This window comes from Neopelma chrysocephalum, unplaced genomic scaffold (genome assembly GCF_003984885.1).
Source record: "Neopelma chrysocephalum unplaced genomic scaffold, ASM398488v2 Primary Assembly neopelma1_116, whole genome shotgun sequence".
Lineage (NCBI taxonomy): Eukaryota > Metazoa > Chordata > Aves > Passeriformes > Pipridae > Neopelma > Neopelma chrysocephalum.
Window position 1 is genome coordinate 779,015 of NW_020897778.1, and position 25,554 is coordinate 804,568.

A 25,554-nucleotide genomic window follows, 5' to 3' on the forward strand; every position below is an offset into this window, starting at 1 on the left:
TTATAGTAAGAAATTAACTTTGACAGTTTACTTTCTTAAATAGCTTTTGATCCATTGCCAGTAGTTTTGCTCAGCACAAATGCACCCTTATTATAACCAGGAAACCATTAACACGTTAAGCTTCTACTTATTAAGCCAAGAAACAGCATAACATTAGTCCTTCCGGGGGGGAATTGATTATTCCAATTGCTCTTTACCTTTGCTTTGGACTGACTCCAAATTTCACTTCTTCAGTTTCTTACCTGAAAGTCCCATAAGGAAGCTGGAGCTGTGATTGTTGCCATGATCACGGTGGGAATTTCAGCTGGTACAGAGATCGTGGTTTAACCTACCCATGGTTACAGTTAATACAGTTTTTTCAACACTCTTTTCCGTAATATTAAGGCTTCTTCAAAGCCAATTAATTTGCTGATAGAATGGATTAACATACATAGATAAAACATTGACCAGGTAGAACTTGCAAATTTATATTTATTTTCTATAGTTAGTTTCCTTTGTGCTTTCCTAAGCAACTTATCATTTGCAACACAATCCAAGATCCATTTTAGATGATCAATTATTAATACTGAGTTTGTTGCAGGGGAAATCTCAGTAGCACTAAAAAAATGCCCTTAAAACCAACCAAGCGAAAAAAACCCCAACCAAACAAAAACCAATACATCACCAACAAAAACCCCAGTCTCAAAGCATCCATCATATAATAGAGATGGAGTCAGGCCATTGTCAAGTCACAGTTAATGACTGACAGAGTATTGCATTTGTATTTGAACTTTTTGGAGCTCCAGATGATACTAAACAGTAATGACATCAAGCAATGTACTGAATCACTAGAAGAAAACCTGTCCCAGTTGATTTTCCAAGCACCATGATTGTGTTGTTAAAGAGATTGCATCTCTGTGATTCTATACAATAACCGAGCTCATCAACAAAAGAAACCCTCAGGAGACATATTTTTTGAGGGGGAAAAAAAAATCCTGATTTTTTTCTTGGATTTGCTACTGAGTCATTTTGCACTGTAAACACTAAACCAGCATGCCAGCACTGAAACCCAGCACCAGGCCCAGCCAACCTGACTTGCTGCAGCAGAGGGACCCAGCTTTTCTACTCCCATTGAGACTCAGCAAACCCCAGGCCGTGGCCATGCTGCCTGCTCGGCCCAGCACACGGCACAGCAAAGTGTGTATTCGTCATCCTTGGGAAGCAGACTCAGGAACTGGACTAATACATGGAACACCATAAGGTCAAAATATCACACATTTGGATAAATAGCTCCTTACATACCCTCACAGATTCATTTTTTCCACCAAATGCTACATTTGTGTCTTTGCCAACAGTCAGCACAATTGCCAAAGTGAAGATTGTCCAATAAAACAGACAGAGAGTTCTTAGATCTCTATTCATCATTTTCTGTGGAGCTGCTGTAACTTACGTCATAAGGGAATAAAAGTAATAAAAAAGATGTTTAAGTCATCTTTTCTCCACTTTTTTCTACGTCTTATCAAACAAATTGGGGAAAATGTCAGAGAATCCAGAGTATTTTCAGTTTGATGCATTGCTTTATTAACAAACGTCCTTATTTCTGAGCAGCTCAAATCTGAAAGGGCCTGCTACAATTAGTTTTCCAGATACTGTTGTTTCTGCAGTGATTGCATTAATATCTTAAGAAACTGTAACTTGTAACCATTCATAAGTTTTCTTCTTTCTCTCCATTTAAAATTATTGCAGTATGAAATTTCAAATACTATATTTTTTTTAATGCCAGTGTAGCATGAAGTGCTGGATATAAACCTTAGAAACATGGGAGTTCTAAGCTGCTGAGAGATTCCTAGAGAAAGAGTGTTTCTGTTGTCCCACCTTGATTCCTTTGTTAGTTCTATGATTTGAGTGCTTACAGTAATTTTGAAGGCCATACATTTGAACAGTTTACTGCAAGCAAAAGATTTATAACATCTCATTTATCTTTAGAGAAATATCATTAACTAGATACTCACAACTGAATGTTAGAATTCAGTGAGCTGTTGGAAAATTTAGAAGGAAATAAAATGAGTGTATTTCCCTTCCACTTCTTTGGTACTTCTGCAGTTTAAACCTAATTAGCATAATCAAGCATACTAATGCAATTTCACAAATGCTGGCCAAGTATTTGTTATAGTAATTTTTGGCAATGCCATTTGTCAGCAGGAATAACTTTTGAAAGAGGAATGTCTTTGCGCATCAGTCACTGTTGCCCAAAGGAAAAAAGAGCATTTTAAAGCTGCTTTACTTCAGTATGGAATCCAACCTTGCTGGCTCTGAGTTCCCTCCTCAGACAGGGATGATCAGGTTCATGACTGAGACCACATATGGTTCCAAAATCTTATTATATTATTACAAAAAAACCCCACAACAAAACAGGTGTTTAGAGCAGGGTGCAATAACACCAAGGTTGTGGGTTCAATCCATATATGAGCCATTTACTGAGGAGTTGGACTCAATGATCCCTGTGGTCCCTTCCAATTAGGAATACTCTGTGAAATCTGTGAATTACTCTTAGCAACAAAGTAGGACTGCATGTAGACAATATTTATGAAGATCAATGCAGAGAAGGAATCTGCATCCTCTTTGGAATATATGTGTTCCATATTATGCACTTGTGAGACCATTCTTTCTTATTCAAGTGAGTGGAAAAGAATAGCATTCTTATCTGGTAACATTTTCAAAATATTAGACAGATGGGATAAAACAACAAAGTTCCTACCTGGGCTTCTAGGCTTGGAAATACTTAAATACTGGGCTCTGATTGTCAAGTGGAAAATGAAAAAAAATACAGATTTTTCCTGGATGGAGAAACCACAGTGGAAACTATGCAGTCTGAATTTGTGTATCCATACCTGATACTTAAAAAGATTTATATTGGAATAGTTTCAAAATACTTGGAATGCATAAAAACATATCAGAGTTATTTTACACTATGACTTTAAAAGGGAAAAACTTATAGATAGCACCCTTTATTCTGAACTGCCACTTGTTTCCTGCCCCCATGGGAATGCAACTTCACTATCTAAGATTTCTAGAGAATTATCAAAGAACAACACACTAAAATGACATTTTTTACTACAAGCATTTCTGGCAGACAGGTGAGCACGTGGCACTGGCAATGTCTCCTTGCATTAAGGATGTTGTGTTTCAACTACACAGAGAAAGGTTTATGTAACAATTGTACCATCCTGCACAAGGAGCCTGCAGCAGCAAGGGAACTCTCAGAAGGAAAGTGTGGCTAAGTTTTTCCTCCCTTGTTTCCCAAATTAAAGCTCTCTGTTTCTGGCCTGAGAGCTTGCACTGCTGCAGGTGCTCTGTGCTGTGCTGCAGAGAAGCACGGGGCCTGAGGAACAGTTGACGATTAGCAGCAACTCGGGCTGACTTGAGCGTTGCCTTCTGGGATTTCCATAATGTTCTCCAGGTCTGTGGAAACAGAAAAGTTATGAAATCAATTCACAAGAAATGATACCATCCAGTACTAAGAGTAACAAAAGCTGGATGCAGGCCCAGTCACTCCTGTAGGGTAGAACCTGGGTAGACAGTGACCTGAACGGGCTTGCAGGTGTTTGAAACTGGCTTTTAATGCTTGAAAAACCTCCCCAGTCCTTCAGACTGTAAACAAGGAAAATACACACAAAAACCAAAAGTCCACATACTGATGAGATTTCCTGCCCCAATTTGGGCCATGTGCCCAGGAGTGTTCTCCAGCTCCTTTATCATGGACTGTTCAAAGGCCAAAGCAGCAACGCGGGAAAAGAATTCTTTGACATTTTCCCCTGGGGAGCAAAACAGAAATTATGTGTTTTTACAACTGCACATCAACAGATGATCAAGCATAACAAGCACATCTGTGAACAGCTCACTGCTCAATACTGGGACAGAACAGGCCTCTCCAACAATCTGTCTTCCATTCTGATCACTGCAGAGAGAATTTCTAATTTTCTTACTCTAGAATACTGTATCCTGTATTGCACCTTTATTTTTAGCCAGCAACAGAGAGAATTCAGTTTGTGGTATAATCTTTTTCCGTTGCAAATGTTGAATAGTGGTGCACATGTGTATTTATGTAACTATCTATGAATTAAACATGCTCAGACACTGTGAAGCAGCTCAATTACTTCTTTCTGCAAACATGAAAGTGTGAGCACAAATAAAAATGCACAAATAAAATTTGATCATTAATAAACCTGAAGTTTCTAATAGCAACAAAATGGAAGAACAACAAAAAAAGCCTGGGAATGGGGGGAGAGGGGGATAATAAGTTCCTCCCACCTCAACATCAGCCCTTGTGGTTATTTTTACGTCTTTTGCAATAATTTACCTGTTTTGGCTGAGACCGACCAATATTCTGCCTGCATCTCATTGGCAAAGCGGATGGCATCCAGCTCTGTCCTTTCACACACAGCATCTGACTGGGGAGACAACATGGAATAACTGGAATATAAAAGTGTATCTGGGCTGGTAACAGCACAGAGGTGCTGCTTGCACCTGTCCTGTGATGCTTCCAGTTTCTCAGCGGCCTTTCTGACCTCACCTTAGAACTTGTGCAATCAGACAGGACTGTGAGAACATTCTCAGATTTAGTACTGCTTTTAAAAATGGAGTCTCCACTCACCTCCCACAGCCCCGAAACAAAGGAAGGGGTAACATGAGTAACTATCTATCAATACATAAGGGGTAGGGAGCTGGAAAGACAACAGCCCAGTTACACCCTTGTCACCCCATCACTCTCAGCAGAAGAGTTGTGGGACCAACTAATCACAACAGTTCTTTGGGTTTAATCTGTTTTGTCTCTGTCTCATATCCACTTCTATTGCATCAGTTTTTACTGTGCTGTAACCCAAAGGCCTTCCCCCCCTTTTTATTTTTGCTCTTTTTTAAAGAGCAAAATTTCTTGCCCTTTCAATGGGATTTTGCTTTCTTGCACTTAATTTTCAGGTCTTTTCACCCTCTCATTTGTTCTCTGTCATCAATCATAAGTATGCTGCTATTTGCTTTTGATTTCTAGCCTATTTTGGATGGATGACACCAGTCATCTTTTTACAGTTTTCTGTAGATTGTCTTACAGTGGAGAACCCCTGCAAACTTGAGAAGAAATCTAAACATTTGGAAATTATTATGTAACATCAAGATGATAAGAAGAATGAATCCAGTTGGGTAGACACTGGCTTCACACTGAAGTAATACCTAGAACCTAAAATCCTTTGCTTTGCTCTTGTCTCCCTTTCAGTTGAAAGCACTACATTCTAAAATCAGAAATTAACTTACAGTAAGGTACTCTAGCTTAGACAAGGCTTCAGATGTGTGTCCTCAGAGGTCTGGCACATTTAGCTTTTACTGCAACTCAGAAAAAGCAGCATAAACTATGCAGAGTACCAGAAAAACCGACAGACAAGCAGTTTTCTAGGACTTATTTTCACTGAAGGGTAAGAAACAAAGTGCTGAAGTGATATTGTGGCAGTTGGGTGGAAATTTTAAAAAAAAAATCAATTAAACAGCAAATGAAACAAGTTTGTTTTGAAATCTTTAAAAACTAAGTATTGATAGCTGCAGGAAGAGAAACACAAGACTGAGAATGGTATGGAGAGAGTGCATTATATCCTGTTCTTCCAACAATTATGTCATATTCAACTAAGGAAGAAATCTTCCCTGTTCCTGAATAATGAACACACTGTCCCTAAAAAAAAACCCTTAAAAAAACCTTCAAGATCATTAGGTATGTTTGTATGTGCTTGAAAAATACCCTGCAAGAAATATTTCATAACTACCCATTTTTTCAGAAAGCCTCTTCTTAAATTGTTTCCCAGTACACTGTTCTATTTATTTGTTAAGGTTTTTGCTCAAGGTCTTTGTCTCAACAACATTGTGTACAACTTGTAAGGGAAATCATGAGAGGAACTAGGGAAAATCCCATTTCCTTATCTGCATTCAATTTACTCACCACCAAATCTTTTTTTGTTCCAACTAGAAAGACGAAGCTGGAATCTGGTTCATTCTCCCTCAATGCATCTTCTAGCCACTGTCTGAAACACAAAAGAGAAATGACAGAATCAGTCAGAGGGAATGAGGAATATAGGAGAAGGTAACAGATAATGGGGTCACAAGAAAAGTGAGAGGATGAACTTATGTGAGAGTATCAAAAGCCTTTTTTTCCAGACAGAAAGAGATCCAGATCTATTCCAAGTCCTTTGAACACAACGTCTTCCACTAACAAAGTTCAAACATATCCACATTCAGAGTACAAATTCAACAATAATTATAGCACCCAGAGAGGGTATTTCCTATTATTAAGGAGAGGGCAAAGTTTTGATCGAGATAAGGAATAAGAAAGCAGGAAAAAAGGAAAAGGTCTGAACCACATAGCAGATTAGATAGAAAAGGGAATAAAGAAGAGTGAAATAATCTATGCAGCATTATAAAACAGCTCCCTATGAAGGCTGTGTGATTCTTGTCTCACAAGCTTTTATATTTTTGTTACTCTGGCAATCAAGTTTCTCTTGAGTCATCCAACACAAGTCAAGGAGGGAAGGGAGTGTGTGCGTGTGTGGGAAATCAGGTTCACAGGCTTCAATTACTTTCAGCCAAGCAGAGACACTAATATATATATTATTTTACAAAGTCCTATGTAAATGAGCTAAGTACCATAGTACACATTCAAATAAGACAGAATACAGGTTGTAAAGAAGCCTATACCTGCATTACAGTCAAAACAGCACATTAGAAATACATATGCTCTGAACTGTGACAACGGTGTGGGTCACAGATCCATGGAGGGTTTTGCATCCTGCACTGAAAGCAGAATGAGTTTATCCATAACAATTAACGTGCTGTTGTAACCAAACCATTACAGGTATCTGAACCAGTAAGTTTAGCTATATCTACGTATACTTTGAGTTCTTAATTGTCTCTCCTCTTTTCGACAGCCTACCTCCCCAGAGAATCACTTCAGAAACTAGAGAAAGAAAATAATTTGGGGATATCAGTGTACCTAAAAAACGAGAGGCTCTTGAGACATTATGCATGAGATGCATCTCATAATTTTCACCACTTACATTAGATGCCAGCCTGTTATTCTATTTATAGCAAATGAAGTAGAAAAAGAATGCTTTTGGGGTGTACTTCATCTCTTCCTGCATGTCTAGTTTTGGAAGGATCAAGCTTTGACTGAAGTGCCTTTTTCTCTGCTCTGACTTTAAAGGAAGTCAAGTGTAAATAGTTCAAATCTATGCTCTGCATTTTCTTCAGAAAAATCCCACCCTATGCAATTCAAACAAGTGACTGTCGTTTTTCATTTCTTAGCTCAAGAGAAAATACACTCATGATCCAGCAAGTTCTCAACACCTACATATGGAAGGCAATTAAACCTGCTGTAAAACCTTTCAAGGATAAGCCAAAATGCAGAAACTTACTTAGTGTGATCCAAAGTTTGGATATCAGCCAGATCAAACACTGTTATTATAACTGCAATAAAAGACAAGAACAGAATAAAAAGTAATTAAGTTAGAAGGTGTATCAGAATTCTCTCCAACCCATCTTGTTAAACAGAGAGAATGTTTACATATAAGGTGCAAGAACAGATTTAACACACAGGAGGTGGAAGACTATCCATTTGCTCGTTCCTTTTCCTTTTCTAGCACCCAATAAGACTTAAGTCCTTAGTCTTCAACCTTATTTCATCTTTACCTGTAGTCTGCAGTCTACGGTGCTGTTAGCCCTTTTGTTTTGGGACCACTAATTCCTGCAGAAATTGTCTCTTACCAAAGGAAATGCCAGAAATACCCACTTCTAACTCCAACATTAATCTCACCCAAACCCAAATTCTTTTCCCCTTAGACACGAGTCCCAATTTTTATCACTGCATCATCAAAACATTCAGAGCTTGGAGATGTGACAACGCACCAATTCACGAATTTCTTCATCCCTTCTTCCCTGCAGGAACAGACAATCCATTCCACCACACAGTGTCTACAGGTACCTTTCCAAGGAGCATATAAGCATATACATTTCTGTATAAAACACAACCTCCTGACACAGCCAGGATCAAATTAATATTGTTCTCACCCTCTGCTCCTCGGTAGTAAGCAGATGCAATGCACTTGAACTTTTCCTGACCTGCTGTGTCCCATCTGTGCAATGGGGGGAAAAAAGAAATTTCAGGTTAATGAAACCCGGTGTAACCTGAGTAAACATGGTAATGAAGCAGCAGACTGGTACAAGGCAGAGAAGAATGTGACACCAGAGAAGTGTCACCATCTGGAACATGTTATTCATTAACTCCTGATAGAAATACAGTAAAGCTCTATTATTTAATGAAGACATGTGAACTCTGTTTTAACCTTTTTTTTTTAAATACCGTTCATTTTGGAGACACAATTCAAACATTTTTATTCTGCATGGTAATACCCTTTCCTCAAAACATTTTTTTCATCTATGCCATTTGCATGGATTTCTTGGGCAATCTAATTTTGTACATTTCCTGTGCTAATACTAAATAAATCATTTATTAACTCATGTTAGAGTGTTGCAGCTGCTAGATGGGATATCTGTCCATACACTACAAATTAGACCTACAGCTCAGTCTACCAGCTACTAATGACACCATTAAATAAAATCAAGAAAGTGCTTCTTATTAATGAACACAATATGCAGTGTCCTCAGGTAGTGCCAGCACTGCAGAGGTTTGAGGTTGTTGTAGCCTAGTGGTGCCACTCACAGATACTTCAAATTTATCTTGTATGGAAATCTCGCAGCAGGAGGGGGCACTAGTGCTCGTCATATGGAAATGTTCTACCCAGCTCCTCAGGACTTGGCAGATAATGCAACCTGATGTTTAGTAGCTCATGAACCTTATTGCTTCAGTTTGCAAAACACTGACACGTGAATCTACATTTTTAGAGGGACTCAAGGGCCTGGCAGAATTTTCCAAAACACAATTGCACTGAAATGAGTGGGAAATGGATTCCTAAGTATGTTTCAATAAATACCATGAGCCATCAGTGATGTCACTGAAAAAGAAGTGTTCCGAAGTGAAAAGGTTTTTAAGATTCATGCACTAAAATACCTCTTGCAAAGCATCTTATTTCTGCTCTAGGTCACACTACAGCACAGATAGTTCCATTATGCCCTCTACAGAAAAACACTGCCAGCCACTGGAAACACCAAAGGACTCCCTTCAGCAGACCCAAAGCAGGTGAAAGAAGGGCAGGATTCCCACTAGTCTGACAAATGAAGCTGAAAATCAAAGATAACAGGTTCACATACTAATAAAAACACTCCAGTCTTTCTATGACTTGGGGATAATTAATTAGTCCCTAACTAAGAGATGTTGAAATCACTGGACACCTTAACATTCATTTCAATGGTTGCAGGAATAAAACTCCCAGTAAAGCCAAGTTCAGTGCTCATCATGCCTTTTAAACCCAAATGACAGACTGGGGTAACCCTAGAACTGGACAAAGGTTGTGTCAAAAGCTTCCACTTCTCTTTCATGAAAGTTGAGTAAAAGAGGCAGAACTCTACTGAAATGGCACAAGATATCCAAGATGAATTTTCACTGACAAGCTTGTAACATTTTTGGGGGATGAGAAATCCAAGACAGCAAAATTTTTACTAAAACTGCAGGTACAGAACCTTTTTTTTCAGAACACATTATTCTTTGTGCAATTTTATTATTTTTTAAAAATCTTTATTTCACTGGAGTCTGCAGCAATACAAGCTCTGCTGAGACTCTACTGTGAGCAATGCTTAACCATCCTGTTTCAACTTACATCTGGAGGTTATATGGGATTCCAATTATCTCAAAACGTTCAATTTCAAAATCCACTCCAATGGTTGCCTTGTAGTCTCGGTCGAAATTATCTTTACAAAATCTGCAATTAAAAAAAAGGGATGAAATACTAGTAAGACACAACTACAAATAACTGCAAAACTAACACTGTCAGGGTAAGTAATGAAGAAAATAATTAACTAACTGTGGGTTGGCTATATATTGTAGAAGCATATATGAAAACACCAAGACACTGATTAAAAAAAGGAGATACTGTATAATAAATTAGGAAGCACAAACAGCTAGTAAGTTTTCAGGATGAGATGAGAATCAGAACATTTTTGGACTGTCAAGGAATGTACAGTGTCTTATAGTTTTACTTACAAGGGAATACATTTTGGGTCATAAGTAATGACTCGATTATCAATGAGATCAGGGTTTTTAAGTTCTACTTAAGAACTTGAAGAAATAATAACGATGACAATGCTGCAAGCATAGAGAAAAAGGTGTCACAGTGATAATAAGCTACAGAAATTCAGTGATCTGTTCAGTGGACTTAAATACAAAAGGCATAAGAGCTGTTTTTAACATTCAGTAAAGAATCAAGTAAGTATTTTTCAAGGCATTCTGCCTTAAAGATCCTTCTGCTCGAGCTTCTCCTACAGTCTTGCAGCTGTAGAAATGAGTACAGGGACCCACACAAGGATGGCTGAAAAGGGCTCGGTGAACAGCCCTGCAACTAAGGAGAAAACATGAAACCAAGACTCAGACACTGAATTTTTTTCCAATTGTTTAGCCTTCAGACTGGATGTCTTAAGAAAACAATGTATCATATTTGACTGGATAAAAGTACTTCAGAATATAACATAAACTGATTGAAGTGCTGGACCATGACCTTCTGTGTTGGTGTATTAAGCCTTTCTCATACCATAGACTTAGTTTTGTCTTTCATTTAATAACAGACCCATGAAGTTCTGGTTCAGGTTCATGAAGTACTACTCTCAGTGGACAGCAAGGAAATGTTATAACACTTACTTGAGAAACAGAAGAATCAAACCATCTGCTGAGATGTACCGTACCTGTTGATAAGACTGGTTTTCCCAACATACAGGTCTCCTACCACAACCACTTTGGATATTTTCAGCCTGTTATAAATATTTGAAAATGTTAACATGGTTTTAGTTGCAATTTCAACAGTCTCTCTCTAAAAATTCTGATTTAGATCCTTAAATTGCAAGTGATGAGTACATGTACCTGTGACTTAAGTTTCCCTAAGTGCCACTGTGCTGCAGGAGCAGAACCTTAAATTGCAAAAAAGAAGGTCACCACAAAAACAAACCCTTCTGAAGCAGAAATAGTCTGTTTATTACTCTCTCTATTTTTTTCTTAATTTTATTCCAGTGGGATATAACTTCTATTGAATTAAAATTGCTTTGACTACAGGTGTATATGTTTGACACTTTACACATAAGACCATAGAGTATCTACATCCTTTGCATTAAAATTAATCACAAGTTTCTCATTGACTTTAACAGTACAAATAAAGTACAAAAAAAGTAGAAACAAAAAATTGCTGATAATAAAATAACCCACTGCAAAATGTGTCTCTGGGAAAAATAACCCACAAGGTTAGAGAGAGCCAATACATTTTCTGACTACCTGGAATAATATTAATCTGAAGCTGGCTTCATGTAAATAATCCTCTTTGCTCTAGGTCCTCCCCCAGGATACAGCAGATGGGCTTTAGGTGACTCAGCCTGCATTCTTCAAATTGCAACTGAGTGTACCTTTTAGGAGATACAGGTGGATAAGTGAATGTAAGTGTTCTTGCTGACCTAAACTTGGAGTGGCAAAAATGGCTTAAGAGGTTTAATGTTCTTTTCTAGCAAGGAATGGCTTTTTAAACAAAGGCAGTAATCTGCTGAATACTATTTCTGGTTACCTCAGACTTCCATGGGACGTTGATTCCAAGTTACCTATTCTAAATAGTCCAAATCTTGATTGGTAAGCCACATGACTAATATTTCCAAAAAAAAGAAGGTGTTTTTGGTGCCAGTCAACAATAACTGAGTGGTCATAGGCCCCTATGCTGCTGAAATGTCTCTGCCTGATTAACTTACTGAGAAAATACTGAGTAAAATCAACGACCTTCAGGGAAAAGCAAAAAAGTAAGTGATGGTTTAGAGGTGTGTGTTCCATTAATTTGTATTGGGGAAAAAACTCCCCAGATAAGACAATTTAACACACTGATGGAATATGCAGAGAGTCTTAACTACAGCCATTAGCTACTGAATTTCTCAGACTAGCTTTCCAAATGACAAAGAAATATTTTATTACTTGAGATAATGGAAAAGGAAGATAATGGTTATTCCTGTCAAGCTTTACAAGTACTGTACAAAACACTGGCTGCCCTTTTACCCCCATTCCACCAAAAAATTATTTAAATCACCGAATAATAATCACTTCTAGAGAGCAGTGACAGAAAAGTGTTTAATTTTATTCACAAAGCCAAAATGTAAAGCTTTTTAGCTGTACTCTGTTACTAGAATAAGTTAACTGGAGAGTAGGTTTACTCTGGAAATTAAAAAACAAAACCACAAACAAACAAAAAACCAAAACCTAAACCTCAAAACAAAAAGATGTTGGCATTGGAAGGGGAAAATGCCTCAATTCAATAAAGGAAGTAACAAATTTACATGAAACTAAGATAGTGACTGTGCTCCTAAAAAAGTAGTAAAGTCACTGATGTCTCTCAGGGTGACACATTTTAGCTTTCTTTTTTTTTTTTTTGCAAGACTCCCAAGTGAAATGGATAAAATGTTGCATTTAAAGATGTATATCATGACAAGTCTTGTGGTAATCACCAACTCCAGATTTCAAAGAACAGTGAGCTAATTGTCAGTATTCATAGAAGTTCCACTTTATGGAAGATCCTTTACACTGAAGCACAGAAGCATTTATCACTAAAACGTACAGCTATTTATTTTGACTGAATAGTGATGATTTCTAACATAGTTTAGCTTGCTTGCTTTGCTTCAGGAAATTAAATCAGTAATGGTAACAGTTCTGGGAGAGAGAGAAAGTGGGGGAAGAAAATAACTTCAAGATTATTACTAGGGTATAAAACAGCTTATTTGGATTTTCCAATGCTATATATTTACCAGAATTTTGCTCCAGTTTTAAGGAATCATTTAAGAGAACTTCTCAGCATATAAACTTCAAAAAAGACTAAAACTAGATTCTTAGGTGTTTCAAGAAACTTAGAACAGCTGTGTTTCTATCCCTCCAAAGCCTTTATTATCTGCTCCTTTGGAGAACACAACAAGGCTGGATCTGCTGGATCTTTTGAACAAAGTAAATGCTTTGAAGTGTTTAATTCAAACGTGCTGAAAAACTATTTGTTGCTAAACTGCTCCACCATTTTTTCAGTGCTACTTATGCCAGCAGTAAAAGTGTCTTTGATACTCCTGGGAAGAAGAGGCACTTTATTCATTCACTGTCAAACAGGTCAGAGAACTGTCATGTGCATGGGCTTGGCTGCCTTGAAACACGCTGGAGTGAGGAATATGAGGAATGAGGAAGGAAAAGCCAATGAAGAAAGCAGGCTATCAAGAACTTAAAATACTTTCTTCATTGCATACCTGGTTACTTCCAAACTCACCCTGCTGTTGCAGCACTCCGCTGACAGGCAGTGCTGACCTGTGTGTGGAAGTGCTCTTTAAGCTGCAGACAGGCCTCGGGTGTGTACCACTGAAACACAGAACAGCTGCTGGGACAAACTGGGTGAGGGCTGCTTGGCAAGAGTAAATCAGCAAGGAAAAACAGGGAAGAAGATTATTCAAAGAGTTTGTGGAGCACAGAGTTATCCTGGCATAAGAACAGAGATAGCCTGGGTTAGAAGGCAGTCAGGCTTCCCCACAGCTGTGTTGTAAAACTCCTTGGGACCATCATTTGACCACCTTTCTGAGTGTCAGCATCCAAGCACCCACAGCCAAACACATTTGCTCATCCTTCTGTACCACAGTAAGTGCCTTGAATTATCCCAGTGATCTAAGGCACACAAGACAAACACAGACAGGAGCACATCACCAGCAAGTCATTATTCCTATGACGTCTTTTCAATCTCTTCTAAGTGTGAAGCACTGTTTTCATTATTAACTTTTAACTAGGAATTAGTTAAAAATGAAGAAAATGTATTTGATTTCGTATTTGCTAAAAATCCCTGTTAGATTTTTCATAAAATTAAAAGCAAAATATGTGGCTGATATCAAGCATGGAAAAAAATGCTAACTCCCTTAAAACAATCTTTTGAACAACTGAAAAAATGGAATGGTAATTCTTTGTCCTTCCCTGTCCTTTACTCTTCTATTATACTTCAAATAAAAAAGTCTTTGGGGACATCAAAGGGCTTTTGTCTGTGTTTCTACAGTGCCTGCTACATTTGATTTACTGTATGACTAAGGTTCCTATACAAACAGAAAATTAAAATTGCCTCAAATTCTTCAACCAAAGCCTCCTAATTAGACTTTTTTTGCATATTTAAGATAAGCTATGGTTCCTATTTCCCCTTGGTGTTGGAGCTCTTTAAGCATGTAATTATTAATGTTTTGCTGAAATAACAAGATAAATATTATAAGAAAACACTTTTGTGGCAAGAGTCACTTTTTGTAGAGGTTAAAAAGAAGTGAGGATTATTATTAAAGAGGTCAGCATTGAATGGGAATTTGAGGTCACATTAAACTTTGAGAGAAATTCTTAAATAATTTGTAATTTTAAGAGAAGACCACAAGTGTACATTAAATTAAAATAAAATAGTATTAGCACAAGGGAAAGATAGATCAGTGTGGCATGGGCTATACAGAATGCTTACCTTGGGAAACTGGGAGATTATTCTGTCCCTACTCACTGGGGGAACCAAATGCATTAGGCTGGACTTCATCCTCCAAATCCAGTTAAATACTAGAGAAAATATGCAAAGAGAAACACAGTATTCAGGAATTACCTCAATACAGGGACAATATGATCAAACAAAAACTTAACTAGTTCTTACAGATTTATCTTTTCTTTTCTTTTTGGTACAACTGGCAGTTCTTTCACTTAATCTGCGTTGAAGGAAACCTGTTTCTTATGTAAAAGGGACCACTTCAGTGTGCACAGCTCTAGTAGCAAACAGTGACCTTCTGAAACTACAAGGAACCAACTCTAATTCCATGGGAGGGCAGAGAATTGCTCACTTAATTCAACACAAGTGCTTGCACTTTAGCCTTCAAAGGATTTTGCAGTGCTTAATTTGAAAATCTTGCTCATCATTGTTTCAAATGCCTCTGCACTGAGCACATTAATAAATGTTAAGGGATACCAGATTTCATTTGGTCAGAGGGAGAAAGGAAGAAAGATGAAGCTGCCACATTTCTTGGCACAACATCAAACTTTCATCCAAGATCAGCCCAGAAAGAATGAAATCAGTAGATAGTCTGACATGGAAAAAGAATAACACTCACATGAAAATCACAAATGCATTTAAATGCCTCACCTGAGACATATCAATTTGGTTATGCAATGAAACCTCGTGGGTTGCTGGGGGAGGGGACCCTTAATAGGGTACCAATTTCTTAGTGGCATTCAAAGAACGTTTCTAATAAGAGCATTTCCATCATGAAGCAAAGTGTAAGGAAGGACTCACCGTGCAGCAGCTGATGCAGCAGGATTCCAGCCACACAAACAGCTCAGCCCACTGCTACGTGGCCATAGCAACAGGCTTGCAACAATTCCCTTCCTCCCGTTCTTCCACAGACCGGGAAGGCGGAGTTGGAGTGATTTAACTATACACAGGACCCTGGGTTTAGAAGAAAAAATCCTGGGTTTAGTGGTCATACAGATTCCTCTGATCAGAAACTGCTCCATAACAAACCCAATGGCCCCTAATCTTACATAAGGAAACAATTCCATTTTCTTTAAACATAGTTGTATATATGGATACAAAGAGCAGGATTAACACAACTGCCAAGGAGCTGAGGGAGTGGGAAACTCTTACGGTGCTAATATTAAGCATAGTAGCAATTATAAAGAAACTCCTAAGGGAGTTTTTCAGCATTTCAACTTGATTTCATCTCAGCTTTAGAGTCAGGATGCGCATGCCACTAATGAGACATTCTGAATTATATAAATGTCTTTCTAGTCATTAGTAATCTTGCTTTCTAATGTGCAAAACCCAAAAACAAGGAGTAAGAAATCACACAGCTCTTTTGTATTACCTAAGTATTGTTAATCGACTCATTAATTTAGACAGCATTCAGTGTGCCAGACTGCAATTTAGGATGCTAAAAGATTTTGCTATGTATTTCATTAGGATTTAAATTTCCAAATTTCAGGAGAAAAGAAAGCTCTCCCATTCTAACAGGCTTGGAACAAGGAGACAAGCCTCTCCCACTCCTGCAGCAGACTAAAAATGTTAAAGGGCAAATGAATGCAGGCAAGTAATTTTAAACAGTGAGCAAGTACATAACAGAAAACCTACAGTTGTGTTTCACAATCCTACAATAAGAACAATGCTCAACAAAATTGCTAGTCCACTACTTAGAATGAACGTTTTATTCTCTTTTGTGAGGAGTTGCTTTTAAACCACTTCAGACACCCATGTGATCTCAACCACACCAGAACAGCCACTTCCCCCCAAAGAATCCAGATTTGCAGCTGATGGGTTATTCACCAAACAAGGCAACATTACAGTATTTATCTATTACCATATAGATAGTTCTACTTATGCTACCTGTGACCATATAAAATTTGAGAGATCTAGACCCTTTTTATGGTGTGCTCCCACCCTTCTGACAAGCTTGAATGACTGTATGGCAATATTAATGTTTGAATTAATGTCGGAACTATAGTTCTAAAAAGAAAAACTCCACTAGTTGGGTAAGAGTTTCAAACACTAACTTGCTTCTGTCATGTGTACACAGGCTGACTCACTGCTCATCTCCTAGAGCTCTTTCACAAACTAAGCTAACGAAAATACCCCCAGTTCAACAATCTCAGTGAATGCAAAGTGCAGGAGGAACCAAAGCAACCAAACAGAAATATATCGAAGGGCCATCTTCACTTACATTTATTGTATTTAATCTAAATCTAACATATGCACAAACATATCCTAATTTACCAAATCAACAAATTAGACACACCATTAGAGGAAAAAAAAAAGTAAGAAATACAAAGCTGCTAAAAATACTGAGAATGATTGGTACTGAGATCCAGATTTTCTCTTCTTACAGAGCTGAAAGGGGATTCAGTCACCGGGGAGGGCTGGGAACATAGTGTCTCCACGGCATCACAACCCTTCTTATCTCAACGCTGCAAGAACAGGAGCACCAGCAGATTCTGTGGATAGACAAAGGATTTGAGGTAGGCATTCAGAAGGCATACATAAAATAAGTTAAGGTCAAGACCACTAACAACATCAGTATTCCAAGCTACGGTAAAGGACAAGACAGCAAAATTCATGCCCAAAGCCGAGTCAACACTGAGGGATAAATGAAGTCTCCAGTTTTCTCCTGCCCCTTCTACCCTGAAAAACTCACATTCTTCCTATGGAAATAGGGTGAAACTTTACAAATATATAGTTAGCAGAAGTATAGTTAGGAAAGTAAACTCTTGTTTATATAATCTGCTCTAAAATGTTGCAGAAAAAAATGAATCCTTTCCAGGAAATACTTTTTAAAGTAGTAATTTTTCTTTTATGGATTTTGAAGATCAACAAAGCAGAATCTATTCCTGTGATGTATTTTAATCCAGCTGATCAGAATTACTTTGGATTAGTAAAATCCAGTTTAAAAACTTTGATTATAATAATTGTTACTAGACATAATGAAAAAATCTTGACAATTTCACTATCTGCACTGAGACTGAAAATTTTACAGTACAAGCTATCCAGAGTTTTTTCCTGATGCCAGATCACATCTCACAACCCAGAACACCCTTAAGCTCTGCCAGCAGCATTGCAATGGCATGTTCTTCCCATGCCCCTTCCGCGGAACATCTGTGAAACTACGTAATGACAACAGAAACCTTTACTACACATTCTAGCTGTTCATAGTGACATTCTGGAGAAGATCAGGAAAGAAAATCTGGTCCAAAACTCACTGAGCCCCCTTCGACCCTTGCACCTCAAGGCGCTCGCCTGCTGCCTTCCTGCCCGTAACTCGACCACCATTTTGTTCACTCTGAATTTTTCTCAATTTTAATTTTTCTCAACTGTAACTACTTTGAAAACAGGGGGAGAGAAGAGAGACCGCACACCTCAGCAGAGAGGCGAGGTAGAACCGCCCCACACCGGGACCCCACGGCGCCGTCCCCCCGCGCCCTCACAGACCCCCCCGCCCTGAGGGGCCGCCCCTCAGCGCTCCACGGCCGCGCCCCGCGCCCAACTACGCCATTGGCGTAACTCCCTCACGGCAGCCGCGGCCACACGCGGCACTTACGCTGTTGGCGCAGGGCCGGACCCGGTGCTCGGCTGAGCAGCCGCTATTCACGAAGCGGCGCGTACGCAAAGAGCGGGCGCTGTGGCAACCAGGGCACGCGAGCGGCGCGCGGCCGGCCGGGGCTGAGGGGCGGGAGCCGGGGACACGGCGGGACACGGCGCCTTCGCTTATCCAGTGCATTTCTTTGGTTTTGAAGATAGAAATGCAGTTGTCTAGCGGTTGTTTTAACTTTTCAGCTCTTTGGTTTGTGTTTTGTTTTTTTTTTTTTTGTGGAGCAGTTTTCAATACTGGAGGCCGTATGGTTCTGTCAGCGGAGCCGCTTTCCGTGCTGAGGGAAGGGGAGGGCAGCCATCGCCCATTCTATCAAACGTTACCGAATTCTGAGGGCGGGTTTAAACTAGATCCCCTTTGAAACAATGTCACTTTGCTTGCTTTTGCTTTAATATTATTATTTTGACCTCCTTTTTGGTTCGGGGCATTGGGCCGCTTCATTTTAATCCTTTGAAAAACATTACCTCCATCACCTTGCAATTTTAAGCTTCTCTCTCTCTTTTTTTCTCTACAGTGTTCAGTCGAGAATTGAACCAGAAGACAATTCAGCAGATGAACAGATATTAGTGCCGGTGACTATGCACCAGTCCAGCCTCTTTCACAGCTTCCTGACAGTGCTCATGTGCTAAAGTAGCTCCTCTGGGACACAGAGCACTGTTCAAAGTCAGTAGGTGTTATTTTGGCACATTATCTGTCCAGTCACCAAGTACAACCATTTTGGAGTATTTTTAGAGATAGGGAGAATCCTTCCCAGGAAACTTCGGCATGGCACAGCCTCGTATCTCAGCCTACCTGCCCCCTAATATAGATCCCACGAAAGCTGCTCTGGCATTTGGGAGGAGGGCCCTTCCCAAGCTGAACGAGGAGTTACAGTGTGCCGAGCTGCTGACGCAGCAGCGGGCACTGATGGCGCTCTGCGATCTGGTCCATGACCCAGAAAAGGTCTACCAGGCAATAGAAATAGGTAAGTGATGTGTTGTCATAAGCTCTGACACAGCGGGGCAGGGTGAGGGGGAAACCCCACTTTCCTTTCTTTCGTTACTTTTTCCTTACAACATCTTTGATGACACAAAATGCCCAGGAAAATTTTTCCTGTTTGTTTTACCTTAGAAAGGTAAAGAATATTATAGTACCATATACATGGCAGTATTTTAAGAGTTACCCTCACTTTAGGTTTTATCAATGCCTCACTCTTAAGTTTTCTCAACCCCTAAGTACAAAACTAGTTCATATTCTTTTTTTTCCATAGAACCACAGAATAATTAAGGTTGGAAAAGACCTCTAAGCTCATCAAGTTCAACCATTAACTGTGTACTGCTATATCTGCCTCTAAACCATGTCCCCAGTCTTTATTCTGAATTTAGCTAATTCCTAACATAAACTAGTTCAAAAAAAAAAAAAAAAAGCTTAAATAGTCCAAAGTTAGAAACCCCACCATCACCACTCCCATTGTCACTTAGTTAAATTTCATTTGCCTGGAATCTTTTCTAATTCTGTTACCCATTAACCTTTCAGACATTAACAAAGCAGTGAATTTATAAACTTCTATTATCATAAAACTGCTAAATATATTTTATTTAGAAAGGGGAAAACAAAAGGCTTTTAGTTATCCTAAAGCAGGGGAAAAAGGCAAAATCCCTGGTTTTGTTTTCCTTCATTAGACATTTTCTACCACATGTGACAGAGGACAGTTTTACCTTCCTGGGTCTGTCATGCTTGAGATGCTCAAAATACTCATATCTCAGATCCCCTAATAATAATAGGAAAAAATTCTGATGAACATTTTAATTAATAACTAATAATTTTCAGAAAAGATCTACAAGTTTACAGAATCTGTGAAGTCATCTTCTGTCATTAATTCCTTCAGCAGTGAATAAAATGGCACATCCAGATATAATTTTATCAGAAAGAGCTTTTTATGCAGAACTCCTTCTTAGAGGTATCTTAGTGGTTGTAGAATAAGCCTATAACAAAACAAACAAAAAAACCCAAACAAAAAATCCAACACAAAACACCAATCCCAGAACTTCATGAGAAATTAAGACAGAAGGCAATATAACCAAATTTATCAGACTCATCACGATTACATCTGGCCATCACTATTTTCAAAAGCCTTTATCCCAGCACTTAGAAGAATCCTAGGTTTGGATTTTGGAGAAAAGAAAAACCACAAGCTTACTTTTTGCAATTTTTAGCAGTCTGTTGTGTATCTACATACCTCATTATGTTACACTGAAAAAGTCCTCCAGTTTGCCACTGCTTTTTTCTCCATTTGCTTCCTTTGTATTTTTTCCCTCATAAAAGATAAGAATCATGTTTAAAATTTTTTAAGTTCTTGTTTGATTAACAGTAACTGCCAAAGTAACGCAAGATTGTTGTTTGTTTGGGGTTGTGGGGTTTTTTTTTGGTCAGTGCTGTCTGTGCATACACAGAATCATTAATGGTTCACCACATTTATTTCTGTGTGTAAAGCAACACTGTGTTTTTACATAGCCTGAGCTACACCTAAGGAAGTTTAAAAATCATCAATCCTACAAACACATGCTTTTCCCAAGACATCAATAGCTCCACTGACTTATTTTTAGAGTTATGTCACTTTATATTTGCAGGCTTAGGATTTAACTTGATAGAGAAGTCAGCAGCTTGTTTGCAGTGTGACATTTTTGGCAGTAGGCCTTGAAATTTGAAAGTTTCTTCCCTACTTGAGATATGACAACGAGCATTTCACTGTCAGGACAACTTAAAAGTTCTGATTGTTTGCACTTCAAATTGTGAGATAAAAATGAGTATTGCTATTTCAAATTCATGCTGAAGGTAAGAAGCGTTCAAATGAACTGTGGTGTCTCACAGGGTTCTTGGATAACCTGAAGACTTTGCTGGGACATTCTGACAACACCGTCCGGCAAAAAGCAACAGAAGTTCTCTATCTGATGAGTATGCACAGTCTTGGCAGGTAGGTGTCATTCCAAGTTTACTGAATGGTATGGGAAGTGATAAAGATGTTTCAGTGAGACACAAGAACAGAATCTCTAAGTCTTTTTAAGAGAAATGCAACATAAATAAGACTAGTTAAGTATCTCACACATATATATGAGTTTTAGCATGCTTTGTTAAATCTGTCCTCCTTTGTTTTCAGGCAAGGGCTAATACAAAATGGAGTGATTTCTGCCCTCACTGGGCTCTTGGATGATCCAGTAGATATCTGTCGGAAGAACACCCATCTGATTTTTGATATGATGGCAAAATTACCTGAAGGTAGGGGTTTTAAGTAGCTAAATATTCAAACAGACAAGGCAGAGAGGAAATCAGGTAACTTCACCAATGTAATACATTCCAGATTTACATTATTCTATTTTTCTTGAAAATCATATTTAAACCCAGTATCTTTCCTATTTTTGCTCAGCTTAGTTTTCTTTAGTTTGTTAATGTTCTTAAGTCTTATGCAAGTTCAGGCTCCCTGCTCAAGGTACAGGTTTTGTGGACTGCATGCTTGAATTTGTATTTCAGAAGGTTGCATCAAAATTCACTTTGTCCTCTCATGTTCAAAATGTGGATCAGCTGTTCATCGTGGTGCAATAATTTCATACATTTTCTAGTCTAAACATTAAACTTTTCCAATTGATCAAAATTATAATTTCAAAATTAAAGTTTCAGTAGATAGAAATTATCAATTAAAAAACTATACTCTTTAAAATAATAGGAAAGTATATTGTCTGAGGAGTTCTGTTACACTGCTGGTGCTTAAAAAGAATTAAATGAATTCTTAAAGTCTTGCTGAGTGTACATGAATCCTAAAAATCTAAAGATGTATTTTTACATGCTTGTAACCCTTTTTAAAGTCCTAAATAATTGAATCCAAATGAAGGATATTAATATGTTGGGCTAAACAACCTTGAGAACATCATCACAGAAAACCAGATTTTCTTTGAAAAGTCTGTGAAAGCATCTCTGAGTAACTATCCTTGAAAAAAAAGGTGGGTTTCTGTTTAGTTAGATAAAAATATAATGTATATAAAATAAATATACATGCGTGTATTTAAGGGTTGGAAGATAACTCCTTGAGCAGAATTGTGTCACTGCAGAATGGATTCACATACAGATGGCTACTCACAAGAAAAACAGAAAGGTGCTAAAACTTTTTGCTATGAGACAATTTGGGGAATTATCAGGGATAGCCACACATTTTCCAGTAGGTAGTAAGAGTCCTAAGGCCTGACATAATTCATCTGACAACTTACAGATACAGAAATGGTAATTCAGCCTTCTTCAGCCAAGAAACTGTCTGTCTTCCTCTTTGTATTTCCTGCTACACCTCCCAAGCAGATAATGAGACAGGAGGTACCTGGGATCAGCTGGGGGAAGTCAGCAGCTAATGCACCATCCCACAGCTCGACTGCTGATGTTCTCTAGAGCTGAGGAGATTTGCAGGCCAATAAAGCAATATGTTCTGTGCTGGACAAAGAGACAAAAGCTGCACATTCACTTGGCATCAATGTAGCTGTTTGTGTTAACTGGGAGGTGGTCAGTGACTCCACTCAGCTCTGTGCCAGGACACCTGGTCTTGCTCCAAACAAGAGTAATTTAGGAACATGAGGTTATTTTAAGCAAATCCACTTACAGACTATTTTTGATTCCTAAATTTAAGAATGTATACCAGTATCTTCCAGGAACAGCGGGATAGTTAAAAACCATAAGGTGGGAAAATCCACAAAGACTGGGAGAACCCTGAAGAGTAACATTTGTAGAAGAAACAACAACTTAGTGAAAAGAATTCATGGCGAGGCTTCACGAACGAAGATTTGGGAATTGGGAGTGAAAAGAATTAACAGACAAAAGAAAGACAAAAATAAGATAGATAGGCTATGTATTTAGTAGAGGATAAAAGAGGGAGAAGAACCAGCAGGAAGAGAACATTCAGAGCATTGAAAAAATAGCAAAACTTTTACTCTTTGTATAAACAATCAGTTGACACACACAATACTTGACAACATTAGTGAAAGGGTGTTATGCAATGATGAGTGACCTGGGCAATAACAACTGCAAAAGTAGTTCTAGGAAAAAACATCTTTCATTATGATATGGTTAATATTGGAAAAGTTAAATAATTCTTACCTATTATCTGTCCTGTTGTTTTGGGGTACTAAATCCTTTTAGACAAAGATGGAGGTGGATTGGATGGGGCAATGGATTTTTAAGCTTGCCAGAACCTCTATTTGGGAAGAGCCCAAGATTTAATATTTCTCCTACATTACTGACTCTCAGTGTCTCCACTACTCCACCCTTGAAAAATCATAACCACCTGGAGGTGTGGATAAGGACTGTTTAAGGATACCTTTTTCCCTTCAAAACTTGTTTTGCTGCATGGAGTACAAGTGCTGAAAGGACAGATGGCATTCTTACTGCAGCAGATGGGACATCTCTTCTGTGAATGTCATTGTTGCCCAGGTGAAGTGAAATCCCAGCTGTATTAATGCAGCTCTTTCAGGTGGCAGTGCACTGCATCACTGATAAACCTGAGAACTGAGAAAATAGATGCAAATTTAATTGCATGATTTATCCAGGTGGATGACTAAGAGTCAAGGGATTTAATTTCAGCACCTGTCTTCACCCCAGACTTTTTAGTTTTAACTTTCCTATACCTCAATTTTCTTATAAAATCACATTTTTATACAGAATTTTCTGTATAAAACCAGGATTTATTTTAACATCTTGAATTCTTCAGCTAGAAAACAGTAACCAGGAATTACTCAGAATATTAAGATCAAAAACATCATAGGAATTAAATTATTAGAGTTAATAGCAAGAAATTGCTATTCAGAGAACACAATTATATGAATTGATTATTTAAACTCAATTATTTAGTTCTTTGTTCCTCCCCATATCTATGCTTTTCTCAAGTCAAGTGGGAACAGAGGTGGTGTTTTACTTTATTTTCTCCTTCCTGAGGCAGCATTCACTCAATGAGAAATGGAACTGGCTGCTTTTCTTTAGACATCCCCTTAGGCCTTTGTTCAAATACCTAGGTTCTCCACTTCACTGTAGGTTGGCTCTAATATTTATGTTGGAAGGGCCTTCTTAGTTGAATAAAGATTTGTTTTTATTATACAATGTGTCTTACCCTCCTCATAACTTGACTACACTTTCGGTTTTATCCAGCTTTCTTATCTTGAAGCTGTGCTGTAACGAAATGCTGGTGTTTTCTTGTCCCTTCTTTAATGGCCACAGTCCCATGAAAGCTGGAGGTGAAGGAGGCATAACATCTCATTGACCCTTCCTTGGAAAAGGAAGCCCTGACTAACTTCCTACCCTTTCCACAGTTCATCCAGCTAACAACAGGGTATCACACTAGAGAAAGCAAATCAGACTAGAAATGCTGTACAATTTCCCAAGGAAATGACAGCAATTTGCCAGTAAACAAAGTGCAGAGAATCCTGTACCAGCAATTACCACATTGTTTTCAGTTACCTTACCGAGTCAAGCAGCCTGACTGCAAACATCACAAGCAGGCAGCAGCACCTTCCCTCTACAAGTAAAACCTAAATCCTCCCTCTGTGCCATGACAGACCTTTTATACCGTGAAGGCACAGCCTCATTGGCTCCTTTGCCTCTTCAGCTGGAAGTTATCAGGGAATGTTTAAAGGGCCCCTGTGTCTTCAGTACAAGGAAAAAATACCATGTTCAAAATTAGACAGATCTTTTCCCCATTATGTTGTCTGGACTGAAGAGTCTTAACCTATGACTTGAGCCTCAGGGGATATTTTTCTTATTTTGCATTCTCTAGCAAGGTTGAAAATTATTATTGCTTGAATCACTGCCTTCAAGAGTGTTGTAGTTCTCTTGGCAGTCCCAGCTCATCATTAGCTGAAGTCTCCAGGTCACTTAGAAAAATCCGAGCTTGCATTTTGATATTCTCAAACAGGTCAAAAGAGGATTCTTAAACATAAGATAAGAACGATTAGGACTTTTTTAATGCATTTTGTAGCAATGCCAAGAAGCAATCAAAGGAATAAAGCTATCCAAGCACTATCAAATATTTTCAGCTGGTGTCAGAAATTATTAAGGGAGTGAAAGGGCCTGAGTCAAATTATCCACCATACTCTAACAAGTGATCTTGGTCTATAACTAAGTCTCCCCCAAAAGTATAACAATAACATGCAACCAGAATTTGTAAGGCTATTATGGGATTAATGGGAACACATCCCTTAAATCTCACTCAGTTGCTGAAGTGTAATTGCTTAATATTGA

General features: G+C 38.4%; 2 protein-coding genes across 3 annotated transcripts in view; one reads left to right on the forward strand and one right to left on the reverse strand.

Annotated features, from left to right (window-relative positions):
- Positions 1-13: 13 nt before the first annotated feature.
- Positions 14-18,170, reverse strand: RAB36 (RAB36, member RAS oncogene family). Its single transcript, XM_027696777.1, has 13 exons — positions 18,075-18,170; positions 17,051-17,158; positions 15,468-15,620; positions 14,655-14,743; positions 13,446-13,534; positions 10,864-10,929; positions 9,786-9,887; positions 8,080-8,144; positions 7,428-7,479; positions 5,960-6,041; positions 4,340-4,430; positions 3,675-3,794; positions 14-3,441 (listed from the first exon to the last, which is right to left on the reverse strand). The coding sequence occupies exons 4-13, from the start codon at positions 14,721-14,723 to the stop codon at positions 3,380-3,382; spliced, it is 798 nt and encodes a 265-aa protein (XP_027552578.1). The 5' UTR covers positions 14,724-14,743; positions 15,468-15,620; positions 17,051-17,158; positions 18,075-18,170; the 3' UTR covers positions 14-3,379.
- Positions 18,171-18,355: 185 nt separating this feature from the next.
- RSPH14 (radial spoke head 14 homolog) overlaps positions 18,356-25,554 on the forward strand; it is a 76,730-nt gene continuing 69,531 nt past the window's right edge. The window contains exons 1-4 of one of the 2 annotated variants that reach the window (XM_027696775.1): positions 18,356-18,476; positions 18,824-19,273; positions 21,160-21,262; positions 21,446-21,564. In XM_027696775.1, the coding sequence (XP_027552576.1) occupies positions 19,075-19,273; positions 21,160-21,262; positions 21,446-21,564 (421 nt within the window). In that variant the 5' untranslated portion in view covers positions 18,356-18,476; positions 18,824-19,074. Of the gene's footprint in view, positions 18,502-18,823; positions 19,274-21,159; positions 21,263-21,445; positions 21,565-25,554 lie in introns of both variants that reach the window. The other variant, XM_027696774.1, reaches the window with a different exon arrangement.